The sequence below is a fragment of the Balaenoptera borealis genome (assembly GCF_965194805.1).
Source record: "Balaenoptera borealis genome assembly, chromosome: 20".
In the NCBI taxonomy this organism is placed as follows: domain Eukaryota; kingdom Metazoa; phylum Chordata; class Mammalia; order Artiodactyla; family Balaenopteridae; genus Balaenoptera; species Balaenoptera borealis.
This window is the reverse complement of record NC_138879.1, coordinates 36,316,752-36,342,165: the sequence shown is the minus strand read 5'-3', so window position 1 is coordinate 36,342,165 and position 25,414 is coordinate 36,316,752. Positions and strand designations below refer to the sequence as shown.

Sequence of the window (25,414 nt, the reverse complement as noted above, 5' to 3'; positions counted from 1 at the left end):
GCATGTGGGATCTTCCTGGATCAGGGCTCAAAGCTGTGTCGCCTGCATTGGCAGGCGGATTCTTAACCACTGCGCCACCAGGGAAGTCCCAAGTATTCATACTGTTGTGCAGCCATCACCACCATCTATCTTCAGTGCTTTTTTTCATCTTCCCAAACTAAACTCTATACCCATTAAACAATAACGTTCACTTTCCCCCTAGCAACTACTGTTGAGTTTTGAGAGTTCTTTACATATTAGATACCAGTCCTTTGTTGGATTTGGATACATGCTTTGCAAATACTTTCTCCCACTCTGTAGCTTGTCTTCTCCCACTCTGTAGCTTGTCTTTTCATATTCTTAACAGGGTCTTTTGCCAATCAGAAGTTTTTAATCTTTCAACAGTGTTTTGTAATTTTCAGAGTATATGTTTTACACATCTTTTGTTTAATTCATTCCTAAGTATCTTATTATTTTTTATGCTATTGTAAATGCAATTGACTTTTCTTTTTAAATTTCCTTTGTGGATTGTTCTTTTGCAACTACATGAAAATCCAGTTGATTTTTGTATCCTGCAACATTGCTAACTCGTTTATTAGTTCAAATAGATTTTTAATGGATTCTTTAGGTTTTTCTATATACAGTATTATATCTGTAAATAGATTTAGTTTTACTTCTTTTTTTCCAATTTGGGTGCCTTTTATCTCTTTTTGTTGCATAAGTTCACTGCACAGAATGTTGAATAGAATTGGTGGTAGTGGACATTCTTCTTTTTTTAAAAAATAGATTTATTTATTTATTTATTTATTTATTTTGGCCACATCGGGTCTTTGTTGCTGCACGTGGGCTTTCTCTAGTTGCGGCGAGTGGGGCTCTTCGTTGCGGTGCATGGGCTTCTCATTGCAGTGGCTTCTCTTGTTGTGAAGCACGGGCTTTAGGCGCGTGGGCTTCAGTAGTTGTGGTACGCAGGCTCAGTAGTTGTGGTTGTGGCTCGTGGGTTCTAGAGCGCAGGCTCAGGAGTTGTGGCACGGGGGCTTAGTTGCTCCATGGCATGTGGGATCTTCCCAGACCAGGGATCGAACCCGTGTCCCCTCCATTGGCAAGCGGCTTCTTAACCACTGCGGGGAGTGGACATTCTTTCTTGTCTTGTTCCTGATATTAGAGGGAAAGCATTCAGTCTTTCACCATTAAGTGTGATGTTAGCTGTGGGTTTTCCATAGATGCCCTTCTAGTCCTGGTTTATTGAGTGTTTTTATTATGAAAGGGTATTGGATTTTGTCATATTCTCCTTCTGCATCTATTCAGATGATCATGTAGTTTTTTTTTTTATTCTGTTGGTATGGTGTTTTACATTAGTTGATTTTCAGATTCTAAACCAACTTTGTATTCCTTGGTTAAATTCTACTCTGCCATGGTGTGTAATTCTTTTTATGTTTTGCTGGATTCCATTTGAGAGTATTTTTTTATGTTCTTAATAGTGTTACACCTTTCTCTGTGGCTCTGTTTTTAGAGCCTGCTTCCTCCTGCAGGCAAAATCTCTGAGCCAGAGCTCTGAAGCTGGAGTGAGCACAAAGGTGTGCTTATTTCTCCCACTTTAGATGCTGACCCATTGTGGATGGGCGAGTTGGGGGCTATAGCCTCAGATCTTTTCAGTTTGTCTTCTCAGGCCTGGGACTTCTGCTTTATGAGTGAATTGGGGCAATGGGGATCTGGGCCCCAGTTACCTCAGCATGCTGCGTCCAAGGTAGAGCCTTGGGTCTGGGTAGAAGAAGGGAATCCCTACCTCTTGGCCACATACACCTGACTTTAGCCTCAGCCACAGGTAGCTGGGAACAGGATGAGAAATGTTGATGTCTTGCTCCTCCTGGGAATATAGCCCTTCTATTGGGGAGCTGTGGGAAGTGGGAGCCCTATGTTCTTGGCTGCACCAGTCTGAAGTGGAATTTATGTATCACTGAATGGGGTGGGGAGTGGTCTTGGTTCAAGTACCACAGACTCACTGTTGTTACCAAATTTTAGTACATTTTCTTGAGGAAATGTTTTCATTTGCTATATGCTCTTAGAACCATTTCCAGAGTCTCTAAATGGTTGTTTTAAAAAATAATTTTCACCAATGTCACTGGAAAGCAGATCAGTAGAGCTCCTCGTGCTGTCAGTCCGGGAACTGATTTTAAGACTTCTTTAAATACTCAAAACTAGCACTGATTAGTGCTATTCCATGTAGTACTTTGTCATTTAAAATAAGGTGATTGTGTTTTGATAGACAACACCCTCTCTTCTGAAATAGTATTTTAAGAAAATAGTGTTTAGTCACATACAGTAATTTAAACATCTTTCTTAACCTTAAAGTGTGCTTTGTTAAGCCTAATTTACTACCATTAAGTTACGAATTCTTTGAAGCTATAATCTCTTCTGCTTACAATGGTTCTCAGATTTTCTAGTTTAAAAATTAAATGTTGCCAACCTATCTTGGTATTTTAAAAAGGTAGATTGAACATTAATAATACTGCCCATACATGTGATAATGACAAAAGTCTTTTCCCTCAATTTTGTATTTAGAAATATTCTATTACTTCACAGGAGAAAGCTATACACAATTGTTACGAAGTTCACTGAGGTGTGACAAGTAATGTTAATTGTACTTACTATGTGGAATGATGAATTTTGTATATTCTTAGGTCTGGAGAAAATGATGTGGAATACAACAACATGGAATTGGAAGAGGGAGAACTCATGGAAGATGCAGCTGCAGCAGGACCTCCAGGTACTGAGGCCAGGCTCCACAAGCTGTTCTGCCTTCTCTTTGCTCTTCTCTGAATGTATCATATTTTGATATGTGGCAGCCATTGCTCTACATGGTTCATGGTGTTAGAAGGACTATATTTTATGTATGGATTTTAGAGTGAATTACTAATAGTATTTAAAACAGTAATAATAGCTAAAATTTGATGTGTTCTTATGTACCAGGCACTGTGCAGAAGCACTTTATGTGTACCTTATCTCATTTGCCTATAAAATTCTTGGAGATAGGTTTTAATATTATCTTCTTTTTATAGCTGTAGAAACTGACGTGTAAAGGAATTAAGCAACTTGCTGTCTTTTCACAATTAAGTAAATGGAAGAGAGGAATTAGAGTTTTCAGTTTATTTGAATCCAAAGCTCATCATCTTATCTACTTTTATATACTTAACTGTCTTTTTACAATACGTAAGTCTTACTTGTATATCTATCTCAATTATAAGAATAATCTGAATAGAATTGTTGAATCTTTGACTTACAAAGGACCTTTTGAGAACTCATTTTATATGTGGAAAGAACTCAGAGATTTAGTTGCTTAGATCACATAGGTAGTTGTTGGTATAGCCAGACTAGAACCTCACATCGTCTTCGTGGACCCAGTTTTTTGCCAAAGTACACTGCTCCTCCTAGGATAACCTTACTTAAATAGTAGGTGTTTCTTTTGTGTTCTTGGACCTATTTAACTAAGCATGGGAATCTTGGCTAGAACAATTATCAGCTAGTTTGTACTGCTTCTACTTTACCAGTGCTGCGTCGTGTCTTAGTTGCGGCATGCCAGATCTTTTGTTGTGGCGTGTGGGTTTCTCTCTAGTTGTGCCACGCAGGCTCCAGAGCACGTGGGTTTTGTTGCCCCGCGACATGTGGGATCTTAGTTCCCCAACCAGGGATCGAACCCGTGTCCCCTGCATTGGAAGGTGGATTCTTAACCACTGGACCACCAGGGAAGTCCCCCATACTGTTTGGATGACTGTAGCTTTGTCGTGTAGTTTGAAATCAGGAAGTATGATACCTCCAGCTAAGTTCTTTCTCAAGATTGCTTTGGCGCTTCAGGGTCTTTTGTGTTTCCATACAAATATTAAGATTGCCTTGGGTAGTATGGTCATTTTAACAATATTAATTTTTCCTATCTATGAGCACAGTGTAGCTTTCCATTTGTGTTGTCTTCAGTTTCTTTCATCAATGTCTTAACAGTTTTCAGAGTGCAACTCTTTTATCTCCTTGGTTAGATTTATTCCTGGGTATTTTTTTCTTTTTAATGAAATTGTAAATGAGATTATTTTCTAATTTCTCCTTCTGATAGTTTGTTACTAGAGTATAGATATGCAACAGATTTTTGTTTTGTATTAATTTTGTATCCTGAAACTTTACTGAATTTGTTGAAGAGTTCTAGTAGTTTTTTGGTGGCATCTTTAGGGTTTTCTATGTATAGTATCATGTCATCTGCAAACAGTGACAGTTTTACTTCTTCCTGTCCAATTTGGATTTTTAAAAAATTTTTCTTCTTGTCTAATTGCTGTGGCTAGGACTTCCAGTATTATGTTGAATAAAAGTGGTGAGAGTGGACATCCTTGTCTTGTTCCTGATCACAGAGGAAATGCTTTCATCTTTTCACTGTTGAGTATGATGTGAGCTGTGAGCTTGTTATATATGGCCTTTATTATGTTGGGATATGTTCCCTTTATACCCACTTTGTTTATAGTTTTTAATCATAAATGGATGTTGAATTTTGTCAGAAGCTTTTCTTGCATTTCTTCATATGAGCAATTTTTATTCTGTAGTTTGTTAATGTGGTGTATCACATTGATTGAGCCATCCTTGCATCCCTGGGATAAATCCCACTTGATCACAGTGTCTGATCTTTTTAATGTTTTGTTGAATTTTGTTTGCTAAAGTTTTGTTGAGCGTTTTTGTTACTACGTTCATCATTGATATTGGTCTGTAATTTTCTTTTCTGGTGGTGTCTTTGGTTTTGGTATCAGAGTGGTGCTGGCCTCATATAATGAGTTTGGAAGCATTACTTCCTTTTCAATTTTTTGGAATAGTTTGAAAAGAATAGGTGTTAACTCTTCTTTAAATGTTTGGTAGAATTCACCTGTGAAGCCATATGGTGTTGGACTTCTGTTTGTTGGGAGTTAAGTTTTTTTATTACTGATTCAGTTGAAATTTTATTACTGGTAATCGGTCTGTTCCTAATTTTCTATTTCTTCCTGATTCAGTCTTGGGAGACTGTACATTTCTAGTAATAATCCATTTCTTCTAGGTTGTCCATTTTATTGGCATATAATTGTCTCTAGTAATCTCTTCTGATCTGATGTGTCTCTTTGTATTTCTGTTGTGTCAGTTGGAACTATTTCTTTCCTTCTACTAACTTTGGGTTTTGTTTTTTCGTTTTCTTTTTTTTTCTAGTTCCTTTAGGTGTAAGGTTATGTTGTTTATTTGAGACTTTTCTTACTTCCCGAGGTAGGCTTGTATTGCTGTAAACTTTTCCCTTAGTATTGCTTTTGCTGTGTTCCGTAGATTTTTGGATCATTGTGTTTCTGTTTTCATTTGTCTCCAGGTATTTTTTTATTTCCTCTTAGATTTCTTCAGTTGTTCAGTAGCATATTGTTTAGCGTCCACGTGTTTGTGTTGTTTGCAGGTTTTTTCTTGTAGTTGATTTCTAGTCTCTTAGTGTTGTGGTCAGAAAAGATGCTTGTTATGATTTCATTCTTAAATTTCCTGAGGCTTGTTTTGTGGCCTAGCATGTGATCTGTCCTGGAGAATAATGTTCCCTGTGCACTTGAAAAGAATGTGAACTCTGCTGCTTTTGGGTAGGATGTTCTGTATATAGAGATCTATATCTATATATCTCTATTAAGTCCATCTAATAGATGGACTAATGTGTCATTTAATGCCAGTGTTTCCTTATTGATTTTCTGTCTGGATGATCTATCCATTGATGTAAATGGGGTGTTAAAGTCTCCTACTATTATTGTGTTACTGTCAATTTCTCCCTTTATGCCTATTAACATTTGCTTTATGTATTTAGGTGCTCCTACGTTGGGTACATATTTATTTACAATTGTTATATCTTCTTGCTGGATTGATCCCCTTATCATTACATATTGACCTTCTTTGTCTTTGTTATGGACTTTGTTTTAAGTCTGTTTTGTCTGATGTAGATATTGCTACCCCAGGTTTCTTTTCATTTCCGTTTCCATGGAATACCTTTTTTTATCCTGTCACTTTCAGTCTGTGGGTGTTTTTAGATCTGAAGTGAGTCTTGTAGGCACATATATATGGGTCTTGTTTTTTGTATCCCCTGGGCCACTCTGTGTCTTTTGATTGGTGGGTTTAGTCCATTTACGTTTAAAGTAACTACTGATAGATATGTACTTATTGCCTTTTTGTTAATAGTTTTCTGTTTCTGTATTTCTTTTTTGTTCCATTCTTCTTTTGCTCTCTTCCCTTATGATTTGATGACTATCTTTAGTGTTAGTTTGGATTTCTTTCTCTTTTTTGTGTGTGTATCTATGGCTTTTTAGTTTGTGGTTACCATGAGGTAACACACACACACATACAGACAGACACATGATTATTTTAAATTGCTTATTTCTTAAGTTTGAACACATTCTAACAACCCTGAATTTTTATTCCCCTCCCTACCCCCACTCCATGTTTAATGTTTTTATGTTATATTTTACCTCTTTTGTTTTGTGTACCTCTTAACTGCTTATTGTGGACCTAATAAGCTTTTATCCTTCGTACTTGCCTTATAAGTGTTTGATCTACTACAATTAAGATGTTAAGATGTCCGTTAAACAGGAGATCTTTCTTATACAGAAGCCTAGGTATATAGTAAAATAGTATTTACTAAATTTAATTTTTTAGATAGTATTAAATAATGATATAGCTTAAAACAAATATTTAGTGACTCAGGTGGCCTCATTCCCATAAGAATTGCTTTTAGTTTATTCAGTTATTTTCTTTTAGTTGCAAGAGAATTTAGGCTTAATAATATGTGCTGAAAAGGGTTTTAAATATTTTTCTAATATAGAACATTAGCTAGTTGAATCAGCTGAGTATGAAAAATCTATTCTGTCGATATAATTGCCTGCCATGTGTAACTTATGAAACACTGCAATAATACTTCTAATTTGAGAACTAAAAAGTTTTGGCAGTATAATACATTTGTAAAACAAATTGACATTGTATAAAGTTATTACTCAAAACATCTGTTATATATTTCAGGTTAAAGATTTTTAAGGTTACTTGTTCCACAAATGTTTAATGAATACCCACTAGGTATCAGCCATTGTGTTGTTCATTGGGTTTATAAAATGAATGAGCATCACTTTTGCAGCACTAGTCATTGTAAAACTTTGTGGTTATAAATATAGATACAGGGTGACACCAAAAATGGAAAGAACAGCTAATTGGAAATGGGTGAAAAAAGGTTTCAAAGAGAGAGAGTGATGCTTGATCTTTGTCTTTAAAGATGAGCTAAGAGTTCATTAGGCGAACAGGGAAATAATGAGATTAAAGAGCAAAGGCATTCTAGGCAGAAGTCGCAGCATTGTCCTTTTTGGGAACTTCAGATATTTGAGAGTTTAGTTTATATGGGGGCATGCCAGTGTGAGATTGGTAAGCAGGAACAAGATTAGGTAATGGAAAGTCTTATTTGCCAGACTAAGGAGTTTGGGCTTTAAAGTTCTTTTCTTTCTTTTTTTTTTAAATAAATAAATGTGCATTGGGTCTTCGTTGCTGCGCGTGGGCTTTTCTCTAGTTGCAAAGAGCAGGGGCTACTCTTTGTTGTGATGTGCAGGTTTCTCATTGCGGTGGCTTCTCTTGTTGTGGAGCATGGACTCTAGGTGCACGGGCTTCAGTAGTTGTGGCACGCAGGCTCAGTAGTTGTGGCGCACGGGCTTAGTTGCTCCGCGGCACATGGGATCTTCCCAGACCAGGGCTCGAACCTGTGTCCTGCATTGGCGGGTGGATTCTAACCACTGCGCCACCAGGGAAGTCCCCACTAAAGGTCTTTAAAAGCGAATGTGATCAGATTTGTCTTTATAGTGGAAAATGGATGAGATAAGATTAGTTAGAAAACTACCGTGGTGGGCTTCCCTGGTGGCGCAGTGGTTGAGAATCTGCCTGCCAATGCAGGGGACACGGGTTCGAGCCCTGGTCTGGGAAGATCCCACATGCTGCGGAGCAACTAAGCCCGTGAGCCACAACTGCTGAGCCTGCGCACCTGGAGCCTGTGCTCCGCCACAAGAGAGGCCGCGATAGTGAGAGGCCCGTGCACCGTGATGAAGAGTGGCCCCCACTTGCTGCAACTAGAGAAAGCCCTCGCACAGAAACGAAGACCCAACACAGCCATAAATAAATAAATAAAATTTAAAAAGAAAAAAGAAAACTGCCACGGGAATTCCCTGAGAGTCCAGTGGTTAGGACTCCGTGCTTTCACTGCTGAGGGCACGGGTTCAGTCCCTGGTTGGGGAATTAAGATCCTATAAGCTGTGTGGCAGAAAGAGAGAAAGAAAGAGAGAAAGAGAGAGAGAGAAGGAAGGAAGGAAAGAAGGAAAGGAGGAAAGAAAGAAAAAGAAAAAAAGAAAATAACTATCTCAATATTCCAGGAGAGAAATTTTCAGGGCCTAAAATAAGGTAATAGCAGACAAGGTAAAGAAGAAGAAACCTTTTGAGAGATGTTAAATAGTATCTGCACAACTTAGGAGTGTCTTACTGGGTTGGTTGGAGTTGGTGGAGATGTGGGGATGATACTTAACGTTTCTAGGTTAGCCCGTGCTATTACATAAGTGAATGAGTCAAGGAGCAGAAGATAGTATATTCCGTTTGATCCATGTTGATCTTGAGAGGCCTATGGGACCCCCATGTATTGATCTCCAGACCCGTATAACTGGCTGCTTAGAAGACCACAGGTGTGCAGTCTGGTCTATTAATGTATATTGCTTTTTTAAAATAAGTATCAATGTTTATTCATTAGAATAAGTGAATTAATTAAAAATATTATTCAAAAGATTTATCCATAATAAAGAACTTTTACAAATCAATAAGAAAAAGATAAGACAACCTCTTAGTAAAAAAGACAAAAGACAAGAATAGACACTTCACAAAGGAGGCTGTCTAGATGACCAGTACACATTTTTAAAGGTGCTCAGCCTCTTTTGTCAGAGAAACGCAAATTGTGATGTGTCCCAGTGTGGATCTCTTGAGTTTGTTTATCCTACATGAAGTTTGTTGAGTTGAGTTTTTTGGATGTTTAGATTAATAGATTTCATTATATGTGGGAAATTTTTATCCATTTTTCTTCAAATAATATTCTTTCTTCTCCTGTCTAACTCCCATTATGTGTATGTTGGTACACTTGGTGGGGTTCCACAGGTCTCTGAGATTCTGTTCATTCTCTTTTTCATGAAATGCCAGATAAAAACCACATTATGATACCATTGCATACCCACTGTAATGGCTAATACATTTTAAACTGGCAATATTAAATATTGAAAGCATTTGGAGAGATGGAAACTCTCATAGCCTGCTGGTAGGAATGAAAATTGATACCACTCCTTTGGAAAACTGTTGGGCAATATGGGCTGAAGCTGAACAAACACATCCTATGGCTTTCCCAGTTCCAACAGAGTGGGAGGTGGTGTTTGCCAGTCGAATTTTACAAGATAATTCAGAGCAGCATTGTTCTTTTTCAGGTGGTTTTGTTTTCTTGTGTTTTTAATTAAAAAAATATAAATGTAATTTATAACAAAGTAAAGGATGTGAAAAACTAGAGAAGACTAGAAAGGTAGTTTGGGTCTAGACTGTGTAGAACCTTGAATGTCATGCTAATGCATACAGGCACAGAGCTTAGATAGATCAATGTAATATTTTAGCAGGATTAATCTGGCTTGGCTTAGGAGGAGAGGATCCATTTTCTTTTTTATGAGGTGGTGTTTTTTTTTTTCCGAGTGAAGTTCAAGAGCAGATATCTGCTTATAAGTTCAGTAGCTTTATTCCTAGTAGCCAAAAGCTAAAAGCCACCCAAATTCTTTCCTAATAGTAATAAGGAAAGAAACTGGATATATTCACATTTTGGAGCCCTGCACAGAAATAATGAAAATGAATAAACTGCTATATAGAGCAATATAGATGAATCTTATGAATATCATGTTGAGCAAAGAAGCAGGATATGAGTACAGCTCTATCATTATATTTATGTGAAGTTCTAAAACAGGCAAAACTAATCTATGGTGTTTAACTCTGGATGGAAGTTACCTTTGAGGAGGAAGGTTAGTGAGCAATTTTAGGAGGCATGGAGGAATTTTGGGGTGCCATTAATTTGTGACCATACACTAGGCTGTATACTTATGTATGAGACAGACATACACACAAACACACACACCCAGAATGATGGCAGTGTTAGCTCTGAGAGAGAGAAACTGAAATAGATGCTAAAGTCTTTGATGCCCGTGGATGAATGTGATAGTGAGTAGAAAGGATGGGAACATGGGAGGAGGGAGTAGCTGAAGGGCATGAACCACAAAGGAAGGGAGTTTTTGTTCATTGGCGAGAGTAGTGACCTCGATGAATGGTTAGAAACAGAAGACTGTTAATGCTCCTTTCTGTACTGGGGGTCCATTTAACACAGGAGAATGAGCAGCTTTTGTTTTTAAAGAAGAACTAGATATCCGGGCGGTAGATACCATACTCTGGGCTACTGAGTTTATTTACTAAACAATCAGAACCACCTGAGTAGCTTTTTGGAAAAAGGTCCTGGATCCCACTCTAATATTCTCGTTCAGTACATCTGGAGTAGGGCCAAGAATTTTAAAAATTCCTCCAACTGACTGATATGCAGCCTGATTCGGGAACTCCCTAGTAAAGGAAAAGGGCTAAGAAACAGTTTCGAGGTGGAGGGGGGATAGTTTTCTGCCTTTTAAAATAGGAGTTGCAGTGGGTACAGGGGCTAAAAGAAAAATTGGCAATGGGATAATCCTTAGAAGAGGAAGAGGATGGGGACTTCCCTGGTGGCGCAGTGGTTAAGAATCCGCCTGCCAGTGCAGGGGACACGGGTTTGAGCCCTGGTCCAGGAAGATCCCACATGCCGCGGAGCAACTAAGCCCGTGTGCCACAACTACTGAGCCTGCGCTCTAGAGCCCACGAGCCACAACTACTGAAGCCCGTGTGCCCAGAGCCCGTGCTCCGCCACAGGAGAAGGCACTGCAATGAGAAGTCCGCGCACTGCCACGAAGAGAAGCCCCCGCTCACCACAAGTAGAGAAAGCCCACACGCGGCAACGAGGACCCAATGCAGCCAAAAATAAATAAATAAAATAAATAAATTTTAAAAAAAGTAAGAGGATGAAGAAGTAGGAGAAGGTAAGGCCATAAGAATGTGAACATAGATGAAAAACATATAAGTAAATAACTGGCCTGAAGCTTCTGAATAACTAAACTTCTCTCCTAAGTTTTTCTTTTTTTTTCCCCCCCAGAGCTCTTTGGAAACACTCATGAATAGTCAGAACCTGATTATTTCATGCTATTTTTATATTATCTACTTTAAGACTTTGCTGCATGTAACATTATTTAATGTTGTGTTTCTTTAAAATATATTTAAATAGCTTTATTTAAGGAGGTCAGTTTTAACCAACATTTCCATACCTAATACTTGTTAGGCGTTGTACTAGGCGCTGGAGAGAAGTCAGATGGTTTCCTTGGCTTAAGGAGCTTATTAGTTCAATACAGGTAATACAGAGATGACATTATTTTCAGATGTCTATATTACGCATCAGTCATTAACAAGGTAAGTCTGAAATGTTCCAATTGTACTTCAGTATTTAATCAAACTAGAAAAAATGTCTGCCAAACCGTCATGACCTGAGCATTTTGCTGTCCAGAGACCGGAGAAGGCTTCTGCTGTTTTGGTGTCTAGTTCCTTGGGATCTGTTATACCAGGGAGCTTGACTTTTATCCAAGACCGCTGGGCTATGCGATATATTCTCCTTTTCCTTACCCTCATACCCCTAACCATATATACTGTACACATTATCACCTTTTTATTTCTAGGGTTCAGGATGGGGTTGAGGATTACACCTGAATTTTGAGTAGTAATGAGGCCAGTAGTCAGTCACTGTTCTTTGTACACCTCTCTGGGCAATACGGTTTCTCCTCTGTGCTTCTTACCATGAACACCAACTCCTAAGAGGTCCATAGACAAGTATTCAAACAACATCAGCCAGTTTACTTTTTCTTTCTTTCTTTCTTATTAAATTTGTCCAATTATATAGCTTTCATTTTCTACATCTCCTTCTTTTGCAGGTAGTAACCATGGCTATATGGGTGCCAGTAGCAGAATGTCAAGAAGAGCACATTTATGCTCTGCTGCTACCAGTAGTTTATTAGACATTGATCCTTTAATATTAATACATTTGTTGGACCTTAAGGACCGGAGCAGTATGGAAAATTTGTGGGGCTTACAGCCTCGCCCACCTGCTTCACTTTTGCAGCCCACAGGTAAAATATTAACAATAATTTCCCATTTTTCTGTGCTTCTCCAAAAGAACTCTTAAATTTGAACCCAAGTATCTTAAGTGTTGGAACATGATATGTTTCTGTAGCAAATTGATTTTTCATTGCATGTTATAAAAATATGTCAATCAAATCAATTTTTTGTTGTTATTGTTCAAAGGTGTTTTGTGCAAAAATAATGTCAAAATGCCTGTAAGAAGGTTTTTATATGATTTGCCTTTTAGATTGTGACTGATTGACAGTTTGATCCATACGAAGTACAGTTGTCCTCTTTCTGAATGGACTTCAAGTTTTGCAGGCTTCATGAATACGCTAACTTCTTATTGGAACTGTGTCTAAGTTAAAAATAGAAAAAGAAGGTTTACTCATGTTTTGATGTTTAATAGCCTAAAAATGTATACCAATTAGCAGTATTTTTTTTGAAAAATTATTTGTTAAAGAGGAGTTACATTTGTGTTACTGTAATACAATGTATACACATACACAATTTAGATGTATAGTCAACCCTGGACTTTCTGAAACTTTTAGACATAGGCATTTACTTTAAAATGACACATTTTAAAAACCGTTTTTGTTGGAAAGCTTCCTAAAATATACTGAACATTTTTCTTTCTTTTTTTTTTTTAAAGGAATATTTATATTTTGGCTGTGTTGAGTCTTTGTTGCTGTGTGCGGGCTTTCTCTAGTTGCAGCAAGCAGGGCCTATTCTTCGTTGCAGTGCACGGGCTTCTCATTGCAGTGGCTTCGCTTTGTTGTGGAGTACGGGCTCTAGGAGCACAGACTTCAGTAGTTGTGGCACGTGGGCTCAGTAGCTAGGTCTCGCGGGCTCTAGAGCGCAGGCTCAGTAGTTGTGGTGCACGGGCTTAGTTGCTCCGCAGAATGTGGATGCTTCCCGGACCAGGGATCGAACCCATGTCCCCTGCATTGGCAGGCGGATTCTTAACCACTGTGCCACCAGGGAAGTCCCTACTGAACATTTTCTACTTTCCTAAACAACAGTTACTATACAGATTAAATCAGTGATTTACAACAGTGATTTTGATGCTTCTTTAAAGCAGCAGAACTCATTTTTCAAGTAGAGTTTAAGGCAGTGTAGAAAACAGAGAAATAGAGCTGCTCTAGTGGGGGATAGATCAGAGCTTGGATTATTTAGGCCTCTTTTTTCCTAAGGTATACTTCCTGGAAGCCTGGGTCCTCAATCTGACTGTCTCCAATCAGGTTATGAAACAGTTGCGTTTTATCTATGGTCCGAGTACATTTTGTATTATGCCTGTACTCTTGTAGTACTTACCACATTGTATATAATTTTACATTTTTTTTCTGAGGCATTTTTGTTTTAGAAAACTTTTAAAATATAGAAAACTGTAAAGAAGAAAATAAAAATTACGCATAGTTCTTGTGATCAACAAAGAAATACCCTTAAAAAAAAAAATCACATTGGCAGAGGTTTTGCTTAAATTATAACCAGTGTTGTTTGCAAAGACCTAGTGAAACAGACAAGTTCTGTTTCTGTAGGTAGATGTATACATTGGTTTAACCATTTTGAAGGAAAATTTTTTAGTAGGTGTAAAATACCTCTATCCTTTAATCCTGTAACTTCACTTCTAGGAATATATTCCAAAGAGAAAATAATCAGAGTTGTTGAAAATATCCAACAATACAGTTATGGTTGAAAAATTACAGTTTTGCCATGGAATAGCATATTTTATAGGCAGGTAAAATCATGTTTTTGAAAAATATTCAATGTCGTCGGAAAAAAAAGAATGCAGACTCCATAAACAGAGTAAGACCTTGGTTCTCTGAAAGTTTAGCTTTCTGTTAAAATTAATAATATAAATGACATGACTTGAGTTTCACATCCAGGTGATTAAAATGCTGATGACAAGGAATATGGGGGAAATAGTAGAAAGAGCAAGGCTTGGATTTAAACATCTTGAGTTTGACATCCCAGTGGGATATCACAGTAGAGATGCCCAGTAGACAGCTAAAAATTAAGAACTGGAATACAGGCAGTTATTTGCCTAGAAGTGATACTGACTAATTAAAACTAAGGGAGTAAAATTGCAAAGGGGTGAGTTTCAAGAAAGTTTTTCAAAGAAAAGGGCTAGGAACATAATCATGGTGAACGTCTATTTTTATTGAGTGTGTGGAAGGTGAGTCAGATGAAGAGGCTTTGGAAAGGAGAGAGAACAGAGTCATGGAAGCCAAATGAAAATAACCTTTCTGTGAGAGGATATTTAAAGGCTAATGTTAGAAAAAGGTCCAGCTTTCTTTTTATTAAAAAGATTGCTTGGATTTCGATGTTCATTTTTGATTCTTTGCGTATTCTTTCCTTCTCAATCTGTATACTTTCATTTCCTATTTTTGTCATACTGTATTAGCTAGAACTTCCGGTAGAGATTAAAAAGGAGTGGTGAAAAGGTGTTCCTGATCTTGATGGGAAAGCTTCAAGTTTCTCACCGTAAAGTATGATACTAGCTATAGGTTTTCTTTTTTTTAATAAATTTATTTTATTTTATTTTATTTTATTTTTAATTTTTGGCTGCGTTGGGTCTTCATTGCTGCACGCAGGCTTTCTGTAATTATGATGAGCAGGCGCTACTCTTCATTGCAGTGCGGTGGCTTCTCTTGTGGCGGAGCACGGCCTCTAAGCACGCAGACTTCAGTAGTTGTGGCACAAGGGCTCGGTAGTTGTGGCTCGTGGGCTCTAGAGTGCAGGCTCAGCAGTTGTGGCACACGGGCTTAGTTGCTCCGCAGCATGTGGGATCTTCCCAGACCAGAGAGCGGACCCGTGTCCTCTGCATTGGCAGGCGGATTCTTAACCACTGCGCCACCAGGGAAGCCCTGTAGGTTTTCCATAGATATTCTTTATCAAGTTAAGGAAGTTCCCCTTTATTCTGAGGTTTTATCGTGAATGGTTGTTGGATTTTGTCAAATGCTTTTTTTTGCATCTGTTGATATGATGTGATGGATTACATTAATTGATTTTCAAATGTTGAACCAGCCTTGCATACCTGGGATAAATCCCACTTGGTTGTGGTGTATGATTTTTTAAATATGTTGTTGAATTCAGTTTGCTAATATTTTGATGAGGGTTTTTGGCATCTGTGTTCATCAGAGATACTGGTCTGTAGTTTTCTTGTAATGTCTTTGTCTGGTTTTGGTATTAGAGTAATGCTGACCTCATAGATTGAGTAAGGAAGTGTTCCCTCTGCTTCTTGCAGAGATTGTAGAGAATTTATATAATTTCTTCTTTAAATGTTTGGTAGAATTCACCAGTGGACCAATCTGGGGCCAGATGCTTTCTGTTTTGGAAAGGTATCAGTTACTGATTAAATTTCTTTTATAGATGCAGGCCTATTCATATTGTCTGTTTCTTCTTGTGTGAGTTTTGGCAGATTGTCTTTCAAGGAATTGGTCCATTACATCTAAATTATCAAATTTGTTGGCATAGAGTTGTTCATAGTTTTCCTTTATTATCCTTTTGTTTCTTTGAACACATATTGAGTGAACACCTATCACGTATCAGACTCACTGCAGGTTTTTGTTCTTAACCACTGTGCCATAAAAAGAACATCATAAGGGGCATCAGGGTTTGAACAACAGATAATGTAGCCGAACTAGATTTTAAGGTACATGTAGTGGTAAATAGAAGTGGAAAGTCAAGTTGGATCTATTCTGTGGAAGGCCTTTCATGCTTGCCTGAGGAATGTATTCATAGTGGACAGTGGGGAGCCATTGTTTCAGTTTAGGAATAGTTTGATTCAAACTGTATTTTAGAAAGCTTGCAGGGCTGAGAAAGCTATCAGACATGAAAATCTAATCAGGGTACAGTTGTAGAAGTTTATTTGTGGTTCCTAGTATGAGAGGACAAATTCCTACATTTCTGTGTATTTTCTCAATCATTATATGCTTAAAAATATGTGGAGCTGGGATAAGGTCTTCAGAATCTTTTGACATTATAAAAGTCCTACTTAACCTCTAGGGAACAGATTAACCTAGGCAATGTATAATTAAGATTTTACTTATAGCAAACAGTTATGCTTGTAAAGGTAGAGTTTATGGGACTTGGCAACTAATTGTAACGTGGTAAAGAGGACTCTGAAGTGGCTTAGGTGACCAGGAGAAGGATGACAGCATTGACAGATACTGAAGTCTGGAGGAGAAGCTGTGGAGAATTGTCTTTCTTGAAAGGTACAACTGAATGATATGAAAGAAGTGTTATAGATGAGACTCTCAGTTCTATTAACCTTATAACTTGGCAAATTCAGGAAGGCTTCTCATCATCAGTGCAGTAAGTATCCTTAAGTTGTCAGGTTCCTTTGGTGAAGTTCCACAGCACCTTACACTCTCCTGTCTTAGCACTTAACCACACAGTACTGAAGTGGATTGAGAGCTTTGTGAGGGCAAAGACTGGGTGTTCGTCTTGTACACTGTTATATCCCCTGCCTAGCACAGTACTTAGCATTTGAAACAAACTCAGTAATTGTTTATTAACTAATTTTTCAGATGATGGAGGTTTGTTTAAGTCTGGTTTGTATTTTCCCATTTGGGCTTCCTACTTTTAAAAATTCTTGTCAGTTTCTAGTAATAATAAACTGAACCATGTGGTTCAATACAGGTTTTCATATTTAAGTCCAGGTAGATGTGGGGTGGGAGATGGGAGCCACAAAGATTTTATTTAGCAAAACGTTTTGAGTATTTTGTGCCATAGGCTGCTCGGCCTGGAATATAAAGATCACTAAGATGTAATCTCAGCCCTTAAGTTGTTCACATTCTACATGTTTGTCTTCCTTACTGTAATGTGTAAGTGCTGCAGTAGAAGTGGACTCCCTGTGCTCTACAAAATTAGGTGAGAATTGATTTGAAAGAAGGGGAGCAGTTGGTGGTTTAGGTGCCTGAAGAAGGAGACATTTCAGATTATACCTGATGAGTTTGGGTTAGCAGAGCAAAGGAGAGAGGACATGTGAAAAGGATGAAAGCGAGATAGAACATGGCTGATATGTTAGAGATGCAAACAGTTCCAAAAGATTGGATATGTTTGGGATAGAGGCAGAAGATAAAGCCACTGAGAGTGAAGGTGGAATCAGATAATGTAGGGCCTTGTGTGCCATGCTGGTGCTTTCCTCAGTGAATCTAAGCGGGAAAGTAATACCTGATTTGGGTTTTAGAAAACTGCCCTGACATCTTGGTGGACAATGGGTTGAATGGGAATGTGCTACGGAGTGTTTTCACAGACATTGAATCTTCTGAGCTTCACAACAGTCCTGTTACATGTATATTATTGTCTTCATTTTACAAATAAATAAGTGGACTCAGAAGTTGGAGGACTTAAAGAAAGTTACAGCAACTAAATGGTAGATCTGCGACCAAATCCTGGATTTCTAAAACCTCTCTCTTATTCTTGCTTTCAACTGCAAGTAACAAAATGCTGCTAATCGTGGCTTAACTAATAAATAATAAAGGCACTTTATTATGCATATTAAGTCTGGAGGTAAGTGATTCCAGGTTCATCAGGTATTTAAAGGCAGGGCAAGGGATGGTCTTCCTGCAGTTCTCTTGCCTCTTCTGTCATGGCAATAAGATGACTGCCACAACTTCATACATCATTTATTCACAAGAATGTGTCACTAGCAGGAAAGAAAAGACTGGATGGAAAAGAGACTTATTCCGTGATGCTGGAGAGCGAAGTTATTAATATTAAGATCACTGACTTTGGAGGTAGACTCCTTCGTTTGAATTCAAGCTCCTCTACTTATTATCTGTATCACCCAACATAATAAAATCTCCCTATCAGGATAGAAAATCTCTGCCTCCCCTCCCCCCAGCTTTTGGCTGAAACTCTGAGTCATGTGCCCACCCTAAATGCTCAAAGAGGAATGAGCTTAGACCAGTCCTAGACTCATATCCTCTGGGGCTGAACAAAGGATGGACCTAACTGTCCAGAGCACACTGCTGCCCACCTAATACCTGAACACAATCTGGGTTCTTTTCGCATGGTAGAAGTGGGGGGATAGCTGTTGGACACACTACGATGCTACCTTTGCCCTGTTATGTGGCAGTAGATTGTGACAGTGTGTAAGCACGTTCAGCTCTCATTCCGAATTGTTCTTTTGTCTACTTAGGGTACCTGTTGGTCCCCTGTTTGTTGGGGGGGGTGTTATTTTTTTGGGTAGGGAACTTGGTTTCTTTTTGCTTTGAGTCAGTCATAATGTTCTTTTATTTCCAAAACATCTACCTCATTTGCTCTTCCTGCATAGAAAGTGTGTGTTTTCCTTGCTCATTCCTCTCCTTAATATTTGGGTGGGCGAAAAGAAATTAAAAACAACTTTAACTACTTTCTCTTGGAAGAGAGAAAGCATTGTTAGTTTAGTGGCCGCAAAGACTCAGTGACAAGGAACTAGTTTTTTATGATATTCCATGGCACTTAATAGCTTTATCTACATTGGATGATAGTTCAGTAAATCAATTTTTTAAATTCAGGTAGAATATTTTTTTTTATATACTATGTATAGCATATTAGACTAAGTGGCTTCTAGGTTTATGTTTTTTCTGTTTTGTTTGTTTTTTTTATTGTGAACATAATAAAAGCTCAGTATAGAAAATTTGAGAAAAGTGGAAAAGTATAAAGGAGAAAGCCCAGGCAGTAGGGCAGCTTTTAAAACTTTTAGAAGTAAATACATAATTCAGATTTGAGTGATTATAATGTGACCCAGATTTTAACTTTGTAGGTGTGAATAGAGTTAGGATACTTGTGTCTATCTTTATTTTCATTAATGGAATTTAATGCATGCTTTTATGTTGATACCACCTAAAGCACCTTAAGTTATTTACACCTCAAATTTGCTTATAGTCACAGTATAGAATGGTTTCATGAATGTTAAAGTCTGTATTAACATGACTTGTCACTTTCTCTCTGAAGCATCATATTCTCGAAAAGATAAAGACCAAAGAAAGCAGCAGGCAATGTGGCGAGTTCCCTCTGATTTAAAGATGCTAAAAAGACTCAAAACTCAAATAGCTGAAGTTCGATGTATGAAAACTGATGTAAAGAATACACTTCCAGAAATAAAAAGCAGCAATGCTGCTTCTGGAGACATGCCAGCAAGCCTTCTTTCTGCTGACCAGGCAGCTCTGGCTGCATGTGGAACCGAAAACTCTAGCAGATTACAGGATTTGGGAATGGAGCTCTTGGCAAAGTCATCAGTTGCCAGTTGTTACATACGAAACTGTAAGTGAAAAAGATCCTATTAGTTTTATTTCTCCATGTGTCATTTGGGAAGCTAGAGGACAGGTTATTTTCAGAATAATAATATTCAAACATCTCCCTCACAATGAATTAAGACTACAAATGCAAACAGCCTTTTCTCCCATCCATAACTGACTCTGTATATTTTCTACTGTGTAATAGAGCTAACATTTCTTGGTTGCTTATTCTATATGGGTCAACAAACAAGAGAAAATCCTTAACCTCGTGGATCTTGCATTCATGTATTCATGTGATAGGAATTGGACATTAAAATGTGTAGACAAGTAAAGATAATTTCAGTTGGTAAAAAGTACGTGAAGGAAACAACAGAGGAGTGAGATGGGCAGAGCAAGTGAGGTGTGTGCTATTTTCGTTAGGGTAGTCAGAAAGTCTCTCAGGAGGCAACAGTTGAACTGATATCTGAAGGTTGAGAAGGTGGCAGCCATGCAGAGATCTGGGGGAAGCATTCTTCATGGTAAACAGAATGGAAAATGCAAAGTCCCATATAAGGGGTTTGCTCTGCATGTTTGAAGGCTCGAAGGAAGACCATTTTGGCTGAACATGGTGAACTAAGCAGAGGTGAGAGTGACAGGAAATAAGTCAGAGAGGTAGGCAGGATCTAGATCAGGTAGGGTCTTATAAGACCTCAATAAGGAGTTTGAGTTTTATTCTGATTTTAGGAGAAAGTCTCTAGAGAATAAAAATCAGGGGGGTGTTTATGATCTGATACACCTTTTTACAGAGATTACTTTCTTTGTTGTGTGGAGAAGGGTCTGAAAAGGGTTGAGAGTGGGAGTTGTGAGACCAGTAAACAGCCTGTAACAATAGCTTGTGTGAAATACGGTGACTTATTCTGGAGTTACTACACTGGGTAGTAACCTACACTGGGTAGGTGGACTTGCTCATAGTCTTCCAGCCTTTCTTAATTCTCCCAAGGATGGTATATAACTAGTACTACTCTAGATACATAGGACAGAAGTTAATCTGTTACATACAATAGATATTTTAGACTGGGAGGGCTCAGTTCTTTCCCACAAACCTGGTAAGAAAGGTTTTAGGGAAAGAAAAAAACTAAGAATGATGTTTCAGTGTTTGGTCTGAGCAACGTAGTGACGGGTGGTGTCATTAATTGAGACACAAATCAAATAAGGAAGAAGCAGGTGTGGGGATTGTTGTGCCATAGGGGCAGGAAGTCGGGAATTCTTTTTTAAACATATTAGGTTTGAGATGTCTGCTAGATACTCTAGTAAATATCTCATAGGCAGTTGAGTGCTACATAAGTCTGAAGGATGTGGGGTTAAAGCTGGATATAAACAGTTGGAAGTCAACAGTATCAGATGTTGTTTAAAGCCAGGGATCAAGTATGAAGGGAATTTAAATGGAGAAATTTTGGTTCTGGGCACTTAAATATTTAAAGGCCTGGTAATGAAGGGGAAGCCAGCAAAGGAAATTGAAAAGAGCAATCATTAAGGGCAGAGAAAAACTAGAAGAAATGAAATCTCAAAAAAAATTTTAAATGCATTCCAAAACAGTGGAGTGGTTGTATCATTGAGAGGTGTCAAAATGAAGGGCGGGTGACCCTTTTAAGAACCATTTCCATGGAGGGGTATAGCAGAAGTGAATGAGGTGAGAAAGCAGAGCATGTCTGCGCAGCTCCTTCAAGAACTGTCACAATAAATTGGGTGGTCCCTGGAGGGGTTGTGGAGTCAGGAAAGAGTTTGTTATCTGTGTGTTGTTTTCTTTCATTTTCTTAAACATATATGCTTTTCTTACCTGGGTTTTTTTGGTGGTAAATATACATAACATAAAATTTACCATTTTAACTATTTTTAACTGTACAATTCAGTGGCATTAAGTACATTCACACTGTTGTGCAACCATCATCACTATTCACCTCCAGAACTTTTTCATCATCCCAAACTGAAATTCTATATCCTTCGAACAGTAACTGGCCATTCCCCCTTTCCCCTACCCTCTGGTAACTACTATTATACTTTCTGTTTCTATAAACTTGACTATTCTAGATATCTCATATAAGTGGAATCATACAATATTTGTCTTTTTGTGTCTGACTTATTTCACTTTAGCATAATTTCTTCAGGGTTCATCCATATTGTATCAAGTGTCAGAAATTCATTTCTTTTTCAGGCCAAGTAATATTCCCTTGTATGTATGTATATACTACATTATGTTTATCCATTCATCTGTTGATGGACATTTGGGTTGTTTCCACTTTTTGGCTGTCATGAATAATGCAGCTATGAACACGTGTGTGCAAATATCTGTTCAAGTCTCTGCTTTCAATTTTTTTGGGTATATACCTAGAGTGGGATTGCTGGTTCATATGCTAATTGTGTTTAATTAAAAAAAATTTTTTTTTAAATCATGGTAAATTTTACCACATTTTGTTAAACAAAATTTACCATCTTCACCTTTTTAAGTGTACCTATCAATGGCATTAAGTACATGCACGTTGTTGTGCCAGCAACACCACCATCCACCCACAGAACTTTTTTTTATCTTGCAAAACTGAATCTCTATACCTATTAAATGGTAGCTCTCCCTTCTTCCTCCCCCCATCTCCTGGCAGCAACCATTTGGCTTTCTGTCTGTATGAATTTGATTACTCTGGGTACCTCATATAAGTGAAAACATAGAGTATTTGCCCTTTTGTGGTTGGCTTATTTCACTTAGCATAAGCTTCTCAGGGTTCATCCATGTCGTACCATTCAGTGCAAATATCTGTTCAAGAATAGATATTTCTTGAACAGACACAAGGAATATCTTGTGGAATGCTGGTATTCTTTTCCTTTTTATGGCTGCATAATATTCCACTGTGTGTGTATATACTCATTTGTTTACCCATTCATCTTTTGATGGATACTTGGGTTGACCATGTATATGAGGATTTATTTCTGGGCTCTCCATATGTGTGTTTATTAAAATGGGATATATTAATGCTTGGTAGTGATGGCAATAATACAGTAGAGATGAATAGGAAAGGGGATAATTGCCAGATACATAGGACTCTCTTAAATAAAGATGACAATATAATAGAAAAATGAGTAAAGGTTATGATTAGGTTGTTAACATAAGTAGAACTACAAAAAGGCAGTAAATGTATGAAAAGATACTCAACCATATCTAGTTGTCAAGGAAATGAAAATTTAAAACCAAAAGAAATAATGCTTTTTGGATGGACTTTTGCAAAAAGTTTTTGTTACATATTTCTGCAGATACTTCCCCTGTTGTCACTTGTTTTTGTTTTCTGCTAAATGTGAAGTTTTAAATTTTTAAATTTCAAGATCTATTAGTAGTATTCATGGTTTGGGGATTTAATGTTTTTATTTGGAAGGCCTTTTCAACTCCAAGTTTATAAAAACAACACTTATTTTCTTGGTTCTATTTTTGTTTTTTAACTTTTTTACATTTAGGTCATTATTCCATATATAATTTGTTTTTTCCATGATGGTGTGTGAGGTAAGTTCAGTGATCCAACCCCCTGCCCAACCCACCCACCCAAACGAAACATGTTTTTTGAAGAATCTACTGTGTTCAACAATATGGAACTCATCCTTTATATTATAGACCAAATTGCCGTATTTACATAGTTCTGTTTTTAAATTCATTCATAGAGGTTGAACCAGGTGAAATTGCCAATATGAGACTTTTTGTTTGTTTGTTTCTGGCCACACCACTCGGCTTGCAGGATTTTAGTTCCCCGACCAGGGATCGAACCTGTGCCCCCTGCAATGGAAGCACAGAGTCCTAACCACTGGACTGCCAGGGAATTCCCAAGAAGCCATTTTCTTTCTTCTTTCTTTCTTTCTTTTTAATATTTATTTATTTATTTTTGGCTGTGTCGGGTCTTAGTTGCGGCGTGCGGGATCTTTCGTTGCAGCACACAGGCTCTTAGTTGCGGGCTTCTCTATAGTTGTGGCACGCGGGCTCCAGAGTGCATGGGCTCTGTAGTTGTGCACGCGGGCTTAGTTGCCCCTCAGCATGTGGGATCCTAGTTCCCCAACCAGGTATCGAACCCGCGTCCCCTGCATTGGAAGGCGGATTCTTAACCACTGGACCACCAGGGAAGTCCCATGAGACTTTTTTTTAACATATAAAAACAGCAATTTGATATTGTTCAACCAGATATTTGTTGTGTTGTCTACCAGACCCACACTCTTTTTTAACCATTGTAGTTTTATAGTTGTAATACTGTGATATGTTTGCCTTCTTTTTTAAAAAATTTTATTGGGGTAATTTACAATATTGTGTTTCTGCTGTACAGCAAAGTGAACCTGTTATACAAATACATATAATCCACTCTTTTTTAGATTCTTTTCCCATATAGGCCATTACAGAGTATTGAGTAGAGTTCCCTGTACTATACAGTAGGTACTTGTTAGTTATTTATTTTATATGTAGTAGTGTGTATGTCTCAATCCCAGTCTTCCAATTTATCCAGCCCCACTAGCCAGTAACCATAAGTTTATTTTCTGCATCTGTAACTCTATTTCGGTTTTGTAGATAAGTTCATTTGTAGCCTATTTTTTAGATTCCACATATGAGCGACATCATACGATATTTGTCTTTCTCTGTCTGACTTACTTCATTCAGCATGAGAATCTCTAGGTCCGTCCATGTTGCTGCAAATGACATTATTTTGTTCTTTTTTATGGCTGAGTAATATTTGACTGTATATATGTACCACATCTTCTTTATCCATTCCTCTGTTGATGGACATTTAGGTAGCTTCCATGTCGTGGCTATTGTAGACTTCATTTTATTTTTGTTTTCAAAACGTCTTTGATGGCTCTTACGTGTTTACTCTTCCAGAAATTAATTTTGACTGGAATTGTGTTACATTTAATGCATTAATTAACATTTAATTTGAGGAATTGACATCTTTTCAGTACTAAAACTTTCAAATTTAGGAATGTGGTGTTTCCATTTATTCAAGTCGTCTGTTATGGACATATACTTCTTCAGAGTTTTAGTTTTCTTCATATAAGTTCTGCATGTGTCTTGTTATTAATTTCTAGGTATATTATAATTTAGGTTGCTGTTGTGATGGGATCTCTTTTTCCCCCCATAATATTTTCTAATTATTAGTTACTGACATATAGGAAGACTATTGGTTTTAATATGTATTCAACCCACTTAGTGAACTTTTTAAATTGTTAAGTTTTTTAGTCAATTATATTGAATTTTCTATGTAGACAGTCATATCATCAGGAAATAGTCATAGTTTATCCACTCCTTTCTTGCTTATTTACTTTTCATACTGCATTGTCTGGGCTGGGACCTCAGAACAATGTTAACTAATAGCAATAATAGAATTTTTGTAATGTTTTCAACTCTATTTGGGAATTCCTTTAGTTTTTAATCTCATTAAGTTCAAATTTTGCTATATGTTTCAAAAGGTAGTTTTTGTCAAGTGGAAAAATATATCCTTCTATTCCTAACAACAATAATGGTTAACATTTACTATAATGGTTAACATTTACTAAGTGTTTATTATGTACCAGGTATCATTCTAACTATTCTGAGTCACATGTATTAACTCACTTAATCCCAACAACAATTCAAAGAGGCAAGTTATTTTTTTTATTTTTATTTTTTTAGCATTCATAAATATATGTGCATTTAATATAGGAGCAACTAAATATATAAAGCAAATATTAATAGACATAAAGGGAGAAATTGACAGTAATACAATAATAGTAGGATACTTGAATATACCACTTACATCAGTAGACAGATCAACCAAACAGAATATTAATAAGGAAACAGTGGCCTTAAATGACACATTACACCAGATGGTCTTAATAGATATCTGTAGAACATTCTATCGAATAAACAAACAAAAAACCCC

The 25,414-nt window shown here is 37.4% G+C and overlaps 1 protein-coding gene across 14 annotated transcripts in view; it reads left to right on the top strand.

Annotated features, from left to right (window-relative positions):
- Positions 1 to 25,414, top strand: part of TRIM37 (tripartite motif containing 37) — a 283,770-nt gene that overhangs the window by 71,165 nt on the left and 187,191 nt on the right. For 13 of the 14 annotated variants that reach the window (XM_082372003.1, XM_082372006.1, XM_082372005.1 and 10 more), the window contains 3 exons: positions 2,658 to 2,743; positions 12,084 to 12,278; positions 19,216 to 19,524. In XM_082372003.1, coding sequence (XP_082228129.1) covers positions 2,658 to 2,743; positions 12,084 to 12,278; positions 19,216 to 19,524 — 590 coding nt within the window. The remainder of the gene's footprint in view (positions 1 to 2,657; positions 2,744 to 12,083; positions 12,279 to 19,215; positions 19,525 to 25,414) is intronic. The other variant, XM_082371998.1, reaches the window with a different exon arrangement.